This window comes from Delphinapterus leucas, chromosome 2, assembly GCF_059928025.1.
Source record: "Delphinapterus leucas isolate spDelLeu-1000000601 "Yukka" chromosome 2, BTC_Dleu_Yukka2, whole genome shotgun sequence".
Taxonomy (NCBI): domain Eukaryota; kingdom Metazoa; phylum Chordata; class Mammalia; order Artiodactyla; family Monodontidae; genus Delphinapterus; species Delphinapterus leucas.
Window position 1 is genome coordinate 153,582,497 of NC_143130.1, and position 18,691 is coordinate 153,601,187.

The window sequence follows — 18,691 nt, forward strand, 5'->3', positions numbered from 1 at the left end:
AAGAAATCCAAGAAATCTAGTGAAATCAGTAGGATGAAAAGAACTGGACCAAATGACTTATTTGCTGCATTAGCACCCCAGACTAAAAGAGATGACCTTCCACATTACCCAACTCCTTTGCGAATAGGGCTGTAATCTCTGTGACAGCTAAAACCTGATTGATAGTACACTGATTCAAAACAGCAAAATATATGCCCCATGATTATACTTGTACTTCAAGAGCAGGACACTCCAAGATTTAAATAATCTAGCCATTACTTCCTGCAACTTCACATTTCATCTTTAAGCTTCTAGGCTTTCTTCAAGGCAGGAGGTTCCCAAAGATTGCTGTGCTTATGCCAACTTGTAACTTCCTACTCCCCGCCTCAACCCCAAATTCAGTTCCCCTGACCCTGCAGATGTTGTTATTCAACTAGGTGATGTTTGCTTTCACTGTTTCTTTCAAGCACACTTGGTGGTATAAGACTGTACAAAGTGAAGCAAACAAGGTCGTTTTGTGTAAGATAGAGGCGAGGCCTAACTGTGTGAAAGGGAGAAGTGGGAGTTTCTGAAAGTCATGTCTTTACAGTACTGCACTCTGGGACCACGGGACCAGGTGTCCACCTACCACGGATCTGGGGGAACATACTCTGTGAAAGAAGCAGGTGTCCACAGCCCAAATGCAGAAGAAAAGATTGACGAGTTTTTATTTATTCAAAGGGACATTTCCAGGTGCATAAAGAAGCCACAAGTTAGTGTTGTTAAAAAAAAAAAAAATCAAACATCTGCTAATCAAGTGATGCATTTAATGAAAACCACCTAAGATAGTAAAGGAGACATGAGCTAACTGCAGAGAATTTCTGTTGTAGAATACCTCCCCTCCACTACCACGCTGCACACCACTGCAGAGCAAGTCATGGCCAGTGAAGCAGCGGAGCTGGAGGTGAGGAAGCTCATTGGCCAGATGCACTGAACTCAACGAGGCACGTGGAGATGAGGAACTTGCAGATGTGATATCCCACCTAGATGGATGTGGTTTGGAACCCGTGCTTTGCTGCAAGGGCTAGTAACCCTAGGGCAAGTTATCCAATATCCCCCAAGCAGCCTCATTTGGATCATGTCTGGTTAGACCCTCCTTATTCCAAAAGCAAAAATCAAACCAAAACAAACAAACAAAAAACTCTCCCTGAAGACAATTAAATCAATCCCTACAGTCTCACTTTCTCTTCCTTCCTTCAACCCTTTTACAAAGGATAATGCAGGGGCGACAGTTCTGAGCTCTCAGGAAATAGGGTCTTAGATGCTTTTGGAGGTTGAGAGGCTAGAATGGCAGTCTAGAAATTCCTTTCATCTTATGGCACTGATTTAGTTTAGACTTGATCTCTCCTCCTCTCCCTCCACCCGTGCTCTCTCACCCCCAGACGGACATATTGGCATCAAATAGCTCTAGCTTTCAATCTGTACTGGGATTTGCCAGCAGAAGAGACGTTGGTCGTTGTCATCCTTAAGTTCCCACTCCACCACCAGTTTTATCTGGAGAAAGAGAAAAAGAATTGGGAAAAATGAAACTAGAGCCTCACCTCAATCCAGAATGGGTTTAACTATGAATCCTAAATGTAAATTGTAACAAACTGCCTAATTCCTCATCCTTTTCTTCTTAAGTCGCGCCACCATGAAGGCTGTTTGGGATGTGGGCACAGCCCGTGTCCTTTAGCTTAGAAGGGCAAACCAAGTTACACCTAGGATTTGGTGTTAGCAGTTAGCTTCTCAAATACAATTTCAAAAGCATTTTTTCCCTCTGAGATCAATGGTACATAAATGAAGCCAGGACTTCCCTGGTGGCGCAGTGGTTAAGAATCTGCCTGCCAATGCAGGGGACACAGATTTGAGCCCTGATGGGGAAGATCCCACGTGCCGCGGAGCAACTAAGCCCGTGTGTCACAACTACTGAGCCTGTGCTCTAGAGCCTGTGAGCCACAACTACTGAACCCCGTGTGCCTAGAGCCCATGATTCACAAGAGAAGCTACCGCAATGAGAAGCCCGCACACCACAACGAAGAGTAGCCCCTGCTCGCTGCAACTAGAGAAAGCCCACGCGCAGCAACGAAGACCCAACGCAGCCAAAATAAATAAATGAATTAATGAATTAATTAAAAAAATAATAAAGCCATCCATGAAAAATAATTTTACATTTAAACAATTTCACATGCATTTTGACAACCTGATCCAGCTTTTTCCAACTTTAACTATGAAGTATGAAGAGTAAAAAGTTAGATTCCTAGGTGTCAGGAAACTTACTTGTTAGTTGGAAAATGAAATGTCAAAGCACAAAGGATGTTCAAAGAAGTTTAGGGTTGTATGAATACTTTCAGGGACAATGACCTTTGTGGCAATACAGTTTTGATTAATGCCCTTAAACTGTTTTTGTTTTGTTTTGTTTTGTTTTTTTGCGGTATGCAGGCCTCTCACTGTTGTGGCCTCTCCCGTTGCGAAGCACAGGCTCCGGATGTGCAGGCCCAGTGGCCATGGCTCACAGGCCCAGCTGATCTGCGGTATGTGGGATCTTCCCAGACCGGGGCACGAACCCATGACCCCTGCATCGGCAGGCGGACTCTCAACCACTGAGCCACCAGGGAAGCCCAAACTGTTTTTTCTTTCTTCAATAATATACCCCCTTAGAGATCTCTGCCTTGACTTGTTACACTCATGCTATGGGCTCTCTCTTCTAATTCTTAATAAGGCACTGGCACTCTGCCAGTCCTTTCTTAAGCTTACTTGCTTTTAGTTACAACCTCTCTTTTGTACTCAAAATGTTTCTTCAGAATGCAATATTTGAATGACAGTGATACCCAGCTTCTTGAAACTTGTTTGATAAATTTTTCAAGACTAGTACACATCAACTACTGTTTCACTTAGTGCACACATTAACATAGTTTAAGCTGGTTTTCAAATGAAATGTCACTTAAGCTGCGTGGCATGGCAAAACCAACAAAAACAACAACCAACAAACAAAAAACAAATGAAATGTCACTTAACAATAGCTACCATATATTAAGTGCCTACTCGGTATCAGGGCCTAACTAGACACTCTAGTGTCTAGAGGCTTCTAGACACTAGCCTCTAGTGTCTAGAGGCTTAGATATGCCCATGATTACATGGCTGCTCTGCAAATTAATCTACAAATCTCTTCCTGACCTTTAGGGTCCCTGATACCACTTAAGCACAGACTCCCTATATTTGAGTCTTTTTAGAATGTCCTTTAATTACTTGCTGTTTCTAGGAAATAAAAGGCCAGACTGCTCCTGGTTCTACTTGATCGCCTTTTAAGAAATACAGCTCTAGGGACTTCCCTGGTGGCGAGTGGTTGAGTGTCCGCCTGCCGATGCAGGGGACACGGGTTTGTGCCCTGGTCCAGGAGGATCCCACATGCTGCGGAGCAGCTGGGCCCGTGAGCCATGGCCGCTGGGCCTGCGCGTCCGGAGCCTGTGCTCCGCAACGGGAGAGGCCACAACAGTGAGAGGCCCGCATACCGCCAAAAAAAAAAAAAGAAAAAATGAAATACAGCTCTAGGGACTTCCCTGATGGCGAAGTGGTTGAGAGTCCGCCTGCCAATGCAGGGGACGCGGGTTCGAGCCCTGGTCTGGGAAGATCCCACATGCCATGGAGCGGCTGGGCCCGGGAGCCACAACTACTGAGTCCACATGCCACAGCTGCTGAGGCCTGCGCGCCTAGAGCCCATGCTCCGCAACGGGAGAGGCCACTGCAGTGAGAAGCTGCGCACCTTAGCGAAGAGCAGCCCCCGCTCGCCACAACTGGAGAGGGCCCGTGCATAGCAACAAAAAAAACCCAACGCAGCCAAAAATTAAATAAATTTAAAAAAACAACAACAAAGAAATACAGCTCTTTTTCTTCATGGAAAAAAAGTAATTCCTTTACTTCCTCCATTCTTATCAAGATTCATATTGTTAACACAGGCTCATTCCAGCAGGCTCTATCTCACAAGTGTTTGGTAGAAAAAGAAGTAGGTATAGCAGGGCGAGTCAGAGGTGAAGGTTGGGGGTGGTGGTGGTGGCGGAGGAGAGAAAGCAGAGGAAAAAGCCACCGCTCTCCTATGGACCTAATAAATTACTGCTTTCTTGTTAAGAGATTAATGGAGAAACCAAGTTTTTCTGATGACAATGCTCTGACTACTTGAAATCTTGAACTATTTGGTACCTAGCTAAAATCTTGTAACATTGCACAGGTTTTGGAATCACAAGACCTGGGTCTCAATCTAGGCTGTAATTCTTGGCAGAATGGACTCTGTTCATATTGCATAGCATTGGAGGCTAACATCTCTTCATCTGTAAAATGGGGATAGTATCACCTCTACACAGGTGGTCACAAGAATCCAGTGAAATACGGTATATAAAAAAGGCATCGTTAGGCCCAGGCTGACCATTAAGCAAGAGACGAAGAACAAAGGGACACAGTGAAAACTCTCCACCCCAGCTCAAGATTCCTACACTCCTTTCTCCCAGGTGTCCAACTCTTCCTCATAGAGATGAAGGATTCCTATTCTAATCTTTTCTTCCTGCCCCCTCTCCTCAGATTTCCAATCTAGTCACAGGACCTTTGGTGTCCTCAACTACAATGTCACTTACAGAGGGGTATTCACTCTTCACGGGTAGTTTATTCAAGTAGCTGTAGGTCTTGTCTTTTTCAATGGGGCAGCTGATTCCACTCTTACAACCGTCAGGCTCAGGAATAGGAAAGGGAATTGCGACGCCCATCACAATGCCATGCACCACGGCTTTGCTACTTTGAGACTGAGTGCCTAAGAGAAAAAAAAAGAGAGTAAGATGGTGATGGAAACTGCCTATTTCCAAACTGTAAATAAAAAATTCAGACATATTCTCAAGCAACGGCGTTGCTGGGATAGCAAACCAAATTCTGTACCTCTTAATTCCTAGGGTCTATTTCTCTTTGGAGTTATACTTAGTACCTCTGTGAATGCTATACAGTAAGCATTCACTCTGAAACTTGAAAAATTACTGAATTATACAAAAAAAAAAAAAAAAAAGCAGTCAGTGGGGGCTGTTTTTTTTGCTGTTGACCCCACCTTGCTCTTCACTGCCTTCATAGTTTCTCAGGAGAATCAGAGGCACCTGGATGGAGAAATAACTTTATCGAACAAGCTAACTGATTTTTGGTGGTAAACTTTCTGTTTACTATTTACATCAGATTCTGTCAAAGTGTATTGCGTATCTTAAAGGGTTTGGGGAGACTGGTCTCTGAATTCTCAAATACCCTGTCCAAAGGATTCCGATAGAAATTAAGAATAAAATGGAAGACAATATGGAAAGAGGGAACAGGAGTCTCCATAGAAATGCCACGGGCTGTAACAGCAGTGAAAGCAGTAACCCTTCAGAAACTGGGTAAAAGAAAGAGGAACATTTCTTGCTAACCTCTACCCTCCATATTGCAAGTTGGGCAGAGGAATAAATATACTAAAATTAGGGCAACTGGAGTTATGCACTATTAGGTTCTTCTGGAGATCCAGAGCATTGGCTCTGCTTCTTTCTTTCTGTCTGGGTTGGGAATTACTTTTGTTTAGAAGGTACTTTTTTGGTTTGGAACAATAGAGGGGACAGGGTATTGTCCAGGAGAGAGAACAACTCTAGGACTTTAGAGCTGTCTTTAGGCTTACAAACGAGAGATGACAGAAATCTCAAAGTTCCTAATTAGTCTGTCTAGTCTAGTTCCATAGGATAGAAAATGAGGGAAAGATTCAAGGTAGATGCTCTTTCTAGAAACAGAGATTTTCACATTGTCTAGATTCCTGGGAATCTGAAGGAAATGAATGTGGTACCAGAAAGAAACAAGTTCCAATAACATGTCTTCAAGTTGAAGAAGAAAGCTTCTTGATTGTTTCTTGGGTCACCAGTGAGTTCCCCAAACCTTACAGAGGCTAAATATTAATTGTTCCTATATTTTCAGGCAGAATATAGACTTAACAGCCAGAAGATATATTGCTTGAAATAACACTTTGGAGGCGTTCCAGAGTCTACAGGGTTGGGGTCTGTACTAACACCCTGCAGTCAGTAGCTAAACAGAGTTGACACTCCATGAAATCCACTGTACAATGTGAACCAAAAACAGGGCACGGAGAAGCCAAGCTGTCTTCTTTGACCTGTGAAAACATGGAAATCCCCCTGTTTGCTCAAAGGGAGTCTGGCAACTATGGATTCTGAGAAATAGGCATATGGGAACCCAGTATGAGAAGGGAGCATAGTGAATCCAAGCTTTGCCCATTGAGAGGGAGGTCACAGAATTCCTGACTGCAATTCCCCTCCCTCATATTCCCACACTTATTCCAATACTTGAGATTGATGTTACGCTTTAAGAGGAATTTGAAGGTAAGAGCCACTTTTACTCACTACTGGTGAATGTGACATTGACACTGTAAGACTGTCCTTTGTGCAGTTGGCAGGGTTCGGTGGAGCACGGGTTCACATTCACTTCCTTTATAACTCCGACCCCAGAACCTGCAAAAGAAGAAAAATTTTTTGAAATGGGTGGGAAAACAAACCTCCTAGGCTGTCTCTTACCTAACGGGAAGGTGCTCTGCCTTCCCAATGGGGGCGAGTTCTTTCTCCGACCATCCATGGTCCCCGGGAAACTGTTCACATTTGACAGGTGAAAGGGAATTAAAGAAATTATTGAGTATACCTAGTCAGCTCCCCTGCTATACATCCTGGGAGGGCTATTCCAGGGGAAATCATCCCCACCCTTCCTTCCATCCTGACACAGGATTTTAAAGCAGCACACTTGGCATAAGCGATGGCTCAGGTTGCACCGCTACTGTTTCCGTTTGGAATCTTGAGACTGGCTGCTCCCTAACTGCCTTTCCCTACCATCTTTCAATCCTGTCCTGGTAGCTCTCCAAATCAGTGGTCTCTGAGCTTTGTATACTCCTCCCGATGAGAACAATCTCAAGCATGCATCTGTAGTACACTCTACTCTGGAACAAGGACAAAAATACCTCGACCAAAAAAGGTTAAGTACAAATCTGTAAGAATCTCCTTACTTCATCCAGGCCCCTGAAACCAGACAGCTGAATGGGAGAGAATGCAAGTAAACAACAGGGTAAGCCTAAGCTCCACCACTCATATACCACTGCTGACAGCTAGACTCTGGGATCCGACATCTGGCTTTGAAATCTCATTGGCTCCATTACTTACTATGGAACCTTAAGGCAAGATACTTAGCCTCTCTGGGGGCTAATAATGGTACCTACCTCATAGGGTAGGTGAGCTAATACACATATAGCTCTGAAATAAGTGCTTGGAACATAGTAATACTATATAGGTATTCACTATTACTATCATATTGGGATTTAGTCCATGAATTCAATCTAGAGTAGCTGCTCCTGGGTGGGTTAGCAAGTTTCCCTTTCATACAAAGGGTGAGCCTCTCACCTCAAATTTACTTTGTGGGCAGAAATTATGGATCTAGACAATAGAATGGACTCTGTCTCAAAAGTAGAATGCATGAAGACAGAAAGGAAAAGGCAGGTTGAGAGCACATTATCTGCCTGCTCTTGGGTGGAAGAGTTGCATCGTGTTGACTAACACTGCTTCAGCTAGGTCTGTAAATCGTACTTAGCAGTTCCCTATCACCAACTTGCTTCTCCATCATGGCAAAGTTCTCAAACAATAAATACAAGATTCTCTTCTTTAAGCACTCTCTTCCACTCTGTCCTATCGTCTATGGCCAGGAAAGAAAATATCTGGAATTTTAGTCAACAACTTATTGAAAATCAGTGCTTATGCTGAACTTCTAGTTTCAACTTTCAACTTCTAGTTTCTTTCAAGGCTGGGTCACATGATCTAGTAAGAACTGAGTAGAGGGCAGTACTTGTAGCTCCTTCATCCAGTTTTATTCTTGCTGACAAGATGTTCCTGGACTTCCAGTGTCAATAGAGCAAACTTCTCAGTCCTAACCTGCAAAAATTGCAAAACTAGTTCGCTTGGCCCCATTTCTCACTCGAGGAAATACCACTTCAGGGAAAGGGGGCATAGAGTGGGACTCAAAAAACCTTTTGATGTGGGCACTGAAGTTTTTACACTGTATTTCCCAATTCAAAAGTAAATTGAAAGTCTGTAACTGAAACTCTCCTTCCCTTAAGAGGTTTTTGCCATAGGTCTAACACCTGCTTTATTCACATGAGCAGAACAATGTCAGGATTTAGTTTCCTTAGTTGTTTTTCTTTTTTTAATTTTTTTGGCCGCGCCGCGGCTTGCAGGATCTTAGTTTCCTGACCAGGGATGAAACCCCTGCCCCCTGCAGTATAAGCGTGGAGCCCTAACCACTGGACCAACAGGCGAGTCCCCCCCACCTTTTTTTTTAATGTTAATGTTACTGTTGAAACCCAGAGTGACTCACAAACACCCACTAGTTTCCTACTGCTTACTAGGAACCTGGTTCCTTACTGCTGTAAGAACTTGGGCAAGTACCTTAATGTGCCTGTTTCCTCATCTGTAAAATAGATTGTGAGAGTTGAGTGACAATAAAGTTAACAGTGTCTTCATCCAAATGTTGGCCACTAAGTTTAGTGGAGAGAAAGGCAGTAATTTGAGGTGATAATAGGATCTTTCAAATGCCAGTCTCCTAGTTCAGTGGAACAGCATTTGTTAAGTATAAATAGGCCAGCAATTTTTATTCCTTAATCACTCCTGTTTCCTAGCCCCCAACTTTGCTTTTGCCTCAACATGAATTTTGGAGATATGGTGGAAAGAGTATTTCTTCCCTCATTTACTTTCCCAACAAATATTTCTTAAGCAGTTACTATTACCTGGGCACTGGATATGAAGGAGCAAATTTATTCTGGTTGCCATTCTGCTGTGTGACTGGGTAAGTAACCTAACATCTCTGGAATTCAATGATTGACTATAGCATCTCCAAGTTTCCTTCCAGCTCATAAATTTTATAAAATCAGTTTCATGCCTCTTTCATTTATTATTACACCTCTGCACTTCAGAAAAGTTCTGCTCAAACAATTTGATAGACTTGACTGAAGGAGCTCACAATTTCTACCCCCTGTTATGTTTCTCAACAAAGATTCCAACCATAGCTGCATGAGAGGGTTATGCATCACAAGTTGTGACCAGCAACATGAGTTTTATAAATAGGAGAGGAAAACTGGTAAGAATCACAAAATTCCATAGCCCAAAGGACGCCCTAACGGAATAACTCATGAAAAGGAGAACTGACTTTCGACTTATCAGCAAAACGGAAGTTTAAAAAAGCAAAAGGAGTGGAGAGGCAGAGGACATCCAAGGCACAAGGCATAAATAAAAAGCAGTTTTGCGCCGCACCCCTTACGCCCAACGCTGCACATGGACCTTCGGTTGTTTGCCCTACAATCTTTAGGAAACTTCAGCAAAAGGCCCACCTCCAGGAATGTGCTGGGATCCCAAACACGCGTTCCAAGGAAGGAGAAAAGTAGTGAGTGGTCGGGTTTCATCCAGGCCAGCACCCTGTCCCCTACCCCAACCCACTCCAGCCCACTCCACGAGGGGTCCGAGGCTGAGCCTGGCGGCCCGGGGGACCCACCCAACCTAGCTCGGAGATCTTAGCACCGGGTTCTGTCGGGGTCTCCCGCAGAGGGTGCGGGAACCTCAGGCTGGCCCCGGGGCTCACCGCAGTCCTTGAAATGCACCGGCTCGGCCAGGGCGGAGGCGCTGAGTGCCAGGAACAGGAACGCGGCGCCCAAGAAACGCATCGCAGCTAAGACTGCAAGCTCAAGGAACGAAGAACCAGATTCCGCGGTCACAAGATAAACCTTCAGGGGCGGGCCGGGGGAGGAGCCCAGTCAGGCGACCGGTCACCAGCAACCGGGTCCGAGGCCTGCCCGCGCCCCGCCCCCGGCTCCAGGGAGCCAGACACAGGGTCCCAGACATTCGCAAACCCCGCCCATCCAGTCCGCTTTGCTGCCGGGCCAGCTGGCTTCCACCTCCCTCCCGCCCAGCTCCTCTCTCCAATGCTCCGTCCGGCTTTGTGGGTGAGTCCCACAAATGCTTCCGCAACGGGAGCATTTCTAGCCAATCAAATCCCCCCTCCTCCTGCACCACCCAATAGGTGTGCTCAGAGGCGGGGTCTCTGTGGATCCCGCTTCCCGAGGCCCAGACGCAGAAGGGGATTGGGACAATGCGAGGGGCGGTGCTTGTGAAAGAAAATGGCGGCCGTCAGAGGGTTGAGGTTAATCGCTATGGCCCTGAGAGCAGTCACTCTCTGGCCAGGGGGCAGGTACCAAGCCCAGAAAAGCACCTGGGAAGGGTGTTTGGTTCTGCGCCTCCAGGACTAAAGGGAAACTAAGGCTCGCGGGGGAGGTGAAGGTTTGGCGTGAGGCTGTCCAGGTGGAGGGACTTCAGGTTTGGCTTGAGGCTGTCCAGGTGGAGGGCGCCAGGTGCCTCTCTGCTCCCAGGCTCACCCTCCCCCCTTGCACAGCAGGCTCCTCGCGGCCTCTCGCGGACCTCGGGCGCTTCGGGAACTGTCGTCCTCCAGCCCCGAAGCTGGCGAAGGGCAGATCCACCTCACCGACAGTTGCGTCCAGGTAAGAGGCCGGACGCGGGGCAGCGGTGGCGGGCGAGGGCCGGGAGTGGGGGGATCTCCCCTTGGCCCACCTTTCTCTCTCCCCTTGCCTGGCATTCTTGACCCCCCTTCCTGCATTTCAGAGGCTTCTGGAAATCACCGAAGGGTCAGAATTCCTCAGGCTGGAGGTGGAGGGAGGTGGATGCTCCGGATTCCAGTACAAATTTTCACTGGATACAGTTATCAACCCCGACGACAGGCAAGGAGAAAGGGGTGGGTTCCCAGAGAATGTGCAGGAGGGATAAAAGTGTCTCCAGTTTAAGGTGCACTTTTATTCCACATTTAAAACGTTTGCTAAGGATAATTTAACATCACCCTTCTCACACAGTGGGGATACAGTGAAGATTTGTTGTCTTGATTCAAAATAACTAAGTCATAGGAGGAAAACTGGCCCGTCTAGGTGCATAGGGTAGTTGGTAGAGGGTCAGGCTGGACTAGAAAGATTCCAGGCTTAAACCTCTAAACATTTCCTAGTATTCATTCCGTTGAATCTTTTTGCCTTAGAGAAGATCAGCACCTGTTAGAGGTAATAAGGGAAGCTTCCTCTGTATTTCAGAAAACAGAGGATGTGCATCTCTGGGCTCAGAGGGTGTTATGTTTTTGGTGTGTATGATATACATTAATGCCTTCCTCCCATCTTTTCAGGGTATTTGAACAGGGTGGGGCAAGAGTGGTGGTTGACTCTGATAGCTTGGCCTTCGTGAAAGGGGCCCATGTGGACTTCAGCCAAGAACTGATCCGAAGCTCATTTCAAGTGTTGAACAATCCTCAAGCACAGCAAGGCTGCTCCTGTGGGTCATCCTTCTCTGTCAAACTTTGATGTGATGACAGGTGACCCAGAGATTACCATCATCTGTACGGATTTGAGGAACCTGGGATTAGAATAATTCTAGAGGTTTCCTTCCAATCATGTCCCTCTCACAGTTTCATTTCCCTCAATCCAGGAATGCTGTGTTTCACCACTATTTATTTTCAGAATGTGAAGCTTTTACTCTTGAGTTAATTTCTCCCACACAGTTGTAAGGCCAAGCCTGTAGATGCTATTACGTAAGATTTAGTAGCTTGTTGAAACCAGTATCATCTGTAGAGCCTCCAAGGTTCCAGAATTTGGAATTCTCTGGCCTTCAGAGCTACTTGTACATATGTGTATAGCTGTGTGTAAAAGCTTCATTTTAAAGAAAGTCCTTAATTACTTGTGTTGTGGATCAGGGTCATAGATTGGGTAGGTTGAACACTGGTTACTAGGCCAGAGAGGATGAAAAAGGCAAATGAAATGTTATCTTTTTCATCTCATCCTTCCTGAATGTGCTAGTTGACTTACCCTTATTTTCTATGCAGCCCATTCTCTGCTTCCCATTTGTTACAGCAGATACATTTTCCTCTCATACTCATGAATCTGCTAGATTCACAAAACCAATTGCCCATCACCCAGAAAACTTGGACCTAAACCTCACTGATACTTGAATTGTTTGAAAAATAGCCTCATACTCCATATTCACACAGACATTTTAAGCTTCTTTGATCCTTTAGTGACTGAATCTTTTTAGAATATGTTGCTTCACTTACCTTATGGTGTAAAATGTTTCTGGTTTCATTGCATAGCAGGAAGTGGTCCCTTTGTTGGCATAGATAATAGATACTTGGGGATTTTTTTTTTTAGTTTGGACTACCAGATAAAATGCAGGATGCCCATTTAAATATGAATTTCAGATAAATAGCAAATAATTTTTAGTATAAGTGTGTCTCAGTGAATACTAGAAATTATTTGTTGTTTATCTGAGATTCAAATTTCACCGGGTATCCTGTATATTTACTTGTTAAACTTGGTAACCTTACTTTAGAGTCACTGAAAGAAGAGCTTTTTAGCTACAAATTCCAATGAATTTTAAAGTACTTGTTTGGTAAAGCACTTAAATAAGCTAAAGAGCTAGAAATAATCGTGGTATGTGTGTGACGGAGCTGGGGCAGCCAGAACTGCATGGACAGACAACTAAAAAAAGATAAAAACACCACCACCATGACAAATGATTAATGAATGCTAATGCTGGGGAAACCACAACCAAGTTGATTCTGTAAGGATTATTGGTTAAACCCATCTTTTCCTCGAGAGCCTAAAAGTTCATGTTGGCAAATCTTGCATTTCTGGACTGGATTGAAATTTTTCTAGACTGGATTGGAATTAAGGTCATTCGATAAAGAATTTACCATTAGAAAAATAGAAATACAGAATTTAGAGACAAAATAGCTGAGACAGAAACTTCATACTTAATTTTCAATATGGGAAAACCTAGGACTTAGAGAAAACAAACCTATCGTGTGTGCAGTCTGTACAAAGATGAAAGAAAGGGACACTCAGAAACCTGAGCAGTTTTTTTTTTAGCAGATATCCATGGAAGGGGGCAGAAAGCAGCGACTGTGGAAGTGTCTGTGTGTAACTTTACTAAGCCATTGAAAGTTGCTGCCAATACCTGGGCCTAATAAGATTTTCAGCTCAGACTAAGGCCTTTCATCCTCGTTAGAAAGAGATTTTGTTACATTTTAGGTGTTAAACCTCTTCTTCCATGATATTTTTGTGGGTTATTTATTTATATGGTGATCTTAGCACTGGCATAATAGCTGTAGTTCAAAAAACAATTAAATTCCAGTGGTCAGTTAGGCAGGAACAGTGTCTCTTTGATTGACCATGTGTAAATACCTCATATTAATGGAAGAATTGGAATTTTGTGTTTACAAAGGGTGGGTTAGGGAGGAATCACCTTATCGCACTGGAAAAGCTTCACAGGGAAACCTGAGGTGGTGACAAGAGGTCCCCATTGGAGGAGGGCAATGTAGACATTTTAAGAACACAGGGCAGGGGGAGTTGATAGCATCAAGGGGACAGGGCAGTTGGCTTGGAATAATAGTAAGTGGTGGTAAAATAGGTTTAGGATCTTCTGTAGGCTCTTCTGACCAGATGCCCTCTTCCTGGCAGGCCGTAAAAGCCAGCACACGTTTTCACAAATTTTGCTCACTGTGCAGTTCATTTAGGAAAATGTTATACTCTTCCAGTATCAGCTGGAAGATTTTTTTGCCTCCCTATTACTTTGAGGGGAGGTTATCAAGACGCTATTTATTGCAGAATTGGTTTTGTTTGACTTCATAAGCTAGTGACTGCCTGGGGCAACATGCCCCACCATTGCCGTAGCCAAACATAATTGTGTAAGAACTGAAGGCACAGGAGCCCTCCCTCTGCTTTATGTGTGAATCTTTATGTTGTTGGCTCAAAAGGGGGGGCTTCTTGGTCAACATCCAGATCTTTCCTTGTTGCGGAGTCATACTCTTCAGTTACATGATGGATAGTGACCCGTGGTATATAAGCTATAGGTGTCCCACCCACCCTTAGTTTCTTTGGGAATGTTGACCAGTTACAAGGGATTCAGAAGTAAGAGATTAGGAAGGACTACTAAGGTAGGTGTCCAAGAAGATACTCTTCTTTCTCTAACTTTTCTTCTGAGCAGTGCGCCCCATTCTTTTGGTCTTTTGTCATAAAGCGTGAGTGGAGGGTCGATATTTGGCAGGAGCATCCTATACAGAGAAGTGGGCAGCACTGACTGTCATGGGGTTGCCCTCTCGTGAACTCTGGCCCTGAACTGACACCCTGCAGTGGGCAGAGCCTAACACTGTCCCTTGCAACATTATCATGGCCTTGCGTGTTTGTCTCAAAAGCAGGAAACTCCTCTACTTTTCTAGATATCTTGCATTGATGTTTATGGTTGCTCTTTTAAAATCCTTGTTTGCCATTTCTCCACAGAAATGCCGCAGGGCTGTTTAAAGGACGTTTGCTTTAAGAAGTTTTGAAATAATTATCATCTGGCTTTAATTGTAAAATATAGTCAGATAAGTATATAAAGAGAGGGAGCATTTAAGCAGTCTATGTCCAGCAGCTGTATTTAAAAATATTTTATTTTTGAATAGGTAAGACATATGGTACAAAATTCAAAAAGACACAAAAGGGAATACAGTGAAAAGTCTCCCAGTCCTGTGCCCATCCACTCTGTTGCCCTCCCCATCAACTACCCTTGTTTCTAAGAATTTAGCCCACAGGTACAATTCCGTAGATATAATGTGAAATAACATATGCACAAGAATGTTCATTACAGCATTATTTTTAATAGCAAAAGATAGGAAACAATGGAAATATCCATTAATAGGGGACTGATTAAATAAATTATGATTTATCCGTTCAGTGGAGACGTATGCAGTTATCAAATCGAATGAGACAGCCCTTTATGTGCAAGTATGTATTAAGTAAAAAAGTGCAGAACAGCATGCACGGTATGCCATTTGTGTTTCTAATACAAGGAAGTATGTGTATATGCATGAACTATCGCGGGAAGGGCGAGCAGGAAGGCGAGGGCTGGGAGGAGGAGCAGTGGGAACGGCATTTAAGGAAGTGCACTTCCCGAAGGGTATATTGAGGAATGGTGAGTTCTCTGAAATACAGCGTGTGAGGTGGAGCGGCAAGGATGAGGTTAGCAGATATCTGATCCTTTACCCCCTCTGTTTTAGAGAAATAGCAATAGCAGCGTAGGCTTCACTTTGTTGGATAACCTTCCTTTTTCCCTTAACCTATTTTGGAAATCTTACCCAGGCATTTAGAGCCACTTTTTTTTTTCTTATTAGGGCTCCATAGCAATTAATTGCTTCTAACCTTTTGCTATTACAAATAATGCTATAGTAAATAACCTCTTACATACGTCATTTTTCATTTGGTAAGAATATATCTGAAGGTTAAATTCCGAGAAGTGGAATTACTGATTTAAAGAGTAAGTGCTTTTATAATTTTGAAAGACACTGCCATATTATCCTCTTCAGAAGTTGTGTCAATATATACTCCTGTCAGCTATGTACGTGAGTACCTCTTTCCCCAGGTGCTTGCCAACTAGGAGTTTTAACAAACTTGAATCTTTGCCAATCTGACAGTTTAAAAAAGTGTCTCAGTGTAGTTTTAACTTGTATTTCTTTTTATTATGAATGAAGGTCAGAATATTTTCATATGTTTAAGAACTATATATTTTTGTCTGCTGAGAACATCTCAACTAGTATAGTGACCTAGATAGAAGAAATTATTTAAGCTTTGTGCGTCCAAGTTCCTCATCTGTAAATTGGGAATAAAAGTAGTAAGTAGGATTGTTGGATGATTAAATGAAATTTGTGTACAGCATTCAACACAGGCCTGGCACATAGCAAGCATTCAATAAGTTATTTTGTGATGGCTGACAGAGCAGCAGGTAGGACAGGACAGATTAAATTAAGAAAAGAGCATTCATCTCCATGTCTTCAGGCACACAGAGCCTTGTTCATTTACATTGCCATTCATCAGAGAAATGCAAAGTCAGAGCTTTCTTTGTCTTAGAAGAGGAAAGAACCTTTTCCTATTGGATATTGGAACTCAATCATAGGCTATCGGCAGAGCTGGCGAGGGGGTAGCACAGCCTCATCTCTAACATTTAGACTCAGCCAAGAAATTTGGTTTATAAATTTGGTTTAATATGAAATAAAAACAAAAACAGAAGAGCCCAGATGTACATTTCTTTATTCCACCGTGGTTTTAAACTCCCAGCTAGCCAAGGTTGGAGTGAGTCTCTAGTTGTAAACTCAGTGGGATGCCAGCCAGCCGTTTTATGAAGGGGAAGAGGACAGAGGCCTCTGAGTAGAGAGAAGAAACAACGTAGGAAATCTCGCTTCCCCTAAACAAGATTACACTGTATTTCATAAGCTAGAAAATAGACCTCTTTATTTTTAGCACATCAAACTGGTGTCCACAAAAGGAGAGCCCAGGAGAGATTTGTTTCCTGTAAGAAGCAGTATGTATTTAACAGAGGTCTTCTGAGGTGGGCACCCTGCTTTGTGGCAGCCCTTGCTGTGGTGTACAGGAGCTATTGCTGGGTATATTCTGAATGTTTATTTACCTGAAGCTACTGAATATTTTCTTTAGACTTGTATAAAGCCCTGGCTCCCCCCCTTTTTTTTTATCAACTCCCCATATTTTTTTACATTGCCTTTTTGCTGCTTTCTCAGGCTCCTTGCTCCCCTTCATCTGTGTCTCTTACTAGCAATATAGTATCAGTCTTGTTTCTCTGAGATGAGGGGATCTTCTTCCCCTCCCCGGGGCCACAGAACTGGCAACAAGGTGGAGATGTGGCACAACTGGCCCAGACCAGATTTGCCGAGTGGTGGTGATGGTTCTTGGGAGGAGGCATTGGAGTCACTCCCCAAACTCCCCCCAATCCTTTTTTGCTTGATAGATTCTGAAGGACCATCCCAGGGCAGATACAGCCTCTGATCCAGGTGTGGAATCATCAGGATGATACGTGGATCATGGCTGGAAAAGGGTGTGTGCAGTGTGAGGCCGAAGGACCTTGCATGTTTGCACAGCTTGAGGGGCTGGTTCAGGGCCATCCTTTGGTAAGCATCCCATAGCAAGGCCAGGACAGATGGCAGACTGGGCCTCACGGCCAGTGGTTGAAGCATTAAAGCATTTGGTGGTGGTTGAGCCAAGCAAGGGCATGGCGGTGTGGAGGTGGTGACAGAAGCTCACAGGCAGAGCCGAAGCTGGGGGAGATGAAAAGCAGGTGAGGCTGGCTGGGAGCTGGCTGCAGGGCCTCCTGCCCGGTGTCTTTGTGTCGTCTCCCCAACTAGGAGAGCTTCCTCAAGGCCCCGCCTGTGGCCAGGGCCCACTTCCAGGTAACCGCCTGCACTGACCCCTCGCCGCTACTCCTTGGCGGTGCAGCGTGGGGGGCCTGCCTCGGCAACATAACCTGGGGGGCAGTGGCAGCGGTAGGAGCCCTCCGTGTTCTCACAGTGACCTTGGACACAGAGTGCTGCAGGTCCGTTCAAGTCATCACATTCATTCACATCTAAGAGGAGGAGAGGGAAGAGAGAGCTGTAGGGAGCCCACGTGCCTCCGGCCTGCTGCCTCTGCCCCTCTGGCCACTAAGCCCTGACCCCTGCCCTGCAGTGGAATCCTAGATGTGGCGGCCGGAGGATAAAGCCACTGCCCAAAAGGAAGCAACTTACGGATACAAAGCCGGTGATAGTGGGCCCATACTGTGAACATGCTGTCTTGTCCCTGCCTTTCTTCTATCTGGGAACCTCCATGGAAAGGGCTATCTAAACACAGCGTAGACCCCTCGGCCTGGAGCCCGGCAGGCCTGCTAGGGGGCAGCAGTGGATCTCCCAGCTAGGCTCAGTCCTGTACCCTCAGTGAGCAGTGGGCCAGTCTGACTTTTCCACATGGAGCCAGCAGGGCCGTCCTGCTCCCTGGGCATTGCCACTCTGATTCCAAACCTACCCACACAGGCCATGTTGGCCGTGTCCAGCTGGAAGCCCTCGAAGCAGTCACAGGTGTAGCCCTCCTGCACGCGCACGCAGCGGCCATTCTCACAGCCGTTCAGGATGCCGCACTCCTCGGCCTGAAGCCCTTCAAAGCCGGCCTGGTGCTCTGGTAGGAGGGAGTCAGAGAGAGAAGGGGGTTCAGAGCGTTCAGAGGGTTCCGCTCAGAGGGTTTCCCCTAATGAACTCCTGGGGTCGGGGTGGGAAGGATCATAACACTCTCACAGAAAGATGCTGAGACAAAAAGCAATACTCTTTTTTTTTTTTGCGGTACGCGGGCCTCTCACTGTTGTGGCCTCTCCCGTTGCGGAGCACAGGCCCAGCGGCCATGGCTCACGGGCGCAGCCGCTCCGCGGCATGTGGGATCCTCCCGGACCAGGGCACGAACCCGTGTCCCCTGCATCGGCAGGCGGACTCTCAACCACTGCGCCACCAGGGAAGCCCAAAAGCAATACTCTTAAAAATAAGTACGCGTCATTTTAGATGGAGAGGCACGCTTACTTTATTTTGTTTTTTTTTTTTTTTTTTCGGTACGCAGGCCTCTCACTATTGTGGCCTCTGCCATTGCGGAGCACAGGCTCCGGACGCGCAGGCTCAGCGGCCATGGCTCACGGGACCAGCCGCTCCGCGGCACGTGGGATCTTCGCGGGCCAGGTCACGAACCCGTGTCCCCTGCATCGGCAGGCGGACTCTCAACCACTGC

General features: G+C 45.3%; 3 protein-coding genes across 4 annotated transcripts in view; 1 reads left to right on the top strand and 2 right to left on the bottom strand.

Annotated features, from left to right (window-relative positions):
- Positions 1 to 660: 660 nt before the first annotated feature.
- NPC2 (NPC intracellular cholesterol transporter 2) lies at positions 661 to 9,889 on the bottom strand. The gene is made up of 4 exons (XM_022576556.3): positions 9,664 to 9,889; positions 6,399 to 6,506; positions 4,623 to 4,795; positions 661 to 1,512 (listed from the first exon to the last, which is right to left on the bottom strand). Exons 1-4 carry the CDS (start codon positions 9,743 to 9,745, stop codon positions 1,426 to 1,428), a joined length of 450 nt encoding a protein of 149 aa, XP_022432264.1. The 5' UTR covers positions 9,746 to 9,889; the 3' UTR covers positions 661 to 1,425.
- A 280-nt stretch (positions 9,890 to 10,169) lies between these two features.
- ISCA2 (iron-sulfur cluster assembly 2) lies at positions 10,170 to 16,170 on the top strand. Of its 2 annotated transcripts, none has more exons than XM_022576554.2 (4): positions 10,170 to 10,269; positions 10,471 to 10,576; positions 10,698 to 10,813; positions 11,260 to 16,170. In XM_022576554.2, the coding sequence occupies exons 1-4, from the start codon at positions 10,199 to 10,201 to the stop codon at positions 11,432 to 11,434; spliced, it is 468 nt and encodes a 155-aa protein (XP_022432262.1). In that variant the 5' UTR covers positions 10,170 to 10,198; the 3' UTR covers positions 11,435 to 16,170. The 2 variants fall into 2 exon arrangements, with proteins under 2 accessions (XP_022432262.1, XP_022432263.1); XM_022576555.2 differs by having other exon boundaries at positions 10,474 to 10,576.
- The window catches only part of LTBP2 (latent transforming growth factor beta binding protein 2), a 99,596-nt gene continuing 94,798 nt past the window's right edge, over positions 13,894 to 18,691 (bottom strand). Inside the window, exons 36-37 of the mRNA XM_089907953.1 lie at positions 17,948 to 18,097; positions 13,894 to 17,513 (exon numbers count right to left, since the gene is read on the bottom strand). Coding sequence (XP_089764079.1) covers positions 17,368 to 17,513; positions 17,948 to 18,097 — 296 coding nt within the window. The 3' untranslated portion in view covers positions 13,894 to 17,367. The remainder of the gene's footprint in view (positions 17,514 to 17,947; positions 18,098 to 18,691) is intronic.

Bases quoted from the DNA above. Each gene is read 5' to 3' on its own strand.
- NPC2 (XM_022576556.3), bottom strand. From the start codon at position 9,745: ATGCGTTTCTTGGGCGCCGCGTTCCTGTTCCTGGCACTCAGCGCCTCC. The intron at 6,507-9,663 runs GTGAGCCCCGGG...CTTCTTTTGCAG, and splicing joins GGTGCATTTCAAGGACTGCG to GTTCTGGGGTCGGAGTTATA. The intron at 1,513-4,622 runs GTAAGTGACATT...CTCTTTCTCCAG, and splicing joins TGAAGAGTGAATACCCCTCT to ATAAAACTGGTGGTGGAGTG.
- ISCA2 (XM_022576554.2), top strand. From the start codon at position 10,199: ATGGCGGCCGTCAGAGGGTTGAGGTTAATCGCTATGGCCCTGAGAGCA. The intron at 10,270-10,470 runs GTACCAAGCCCA...CCCCTTGCACAG, and splicing joins ACTCTCTGGCCAGGGGGCAG to CAGGCTCCTCGCGGCCTCTC. The intron at 10,577-10,697 runs GTAAGAGGCCGG...CCTGCATTTCAG, and splicing joins TCACCGACAGTTGCGTCCAG to AGGCTTCTGGAAATCACCGA.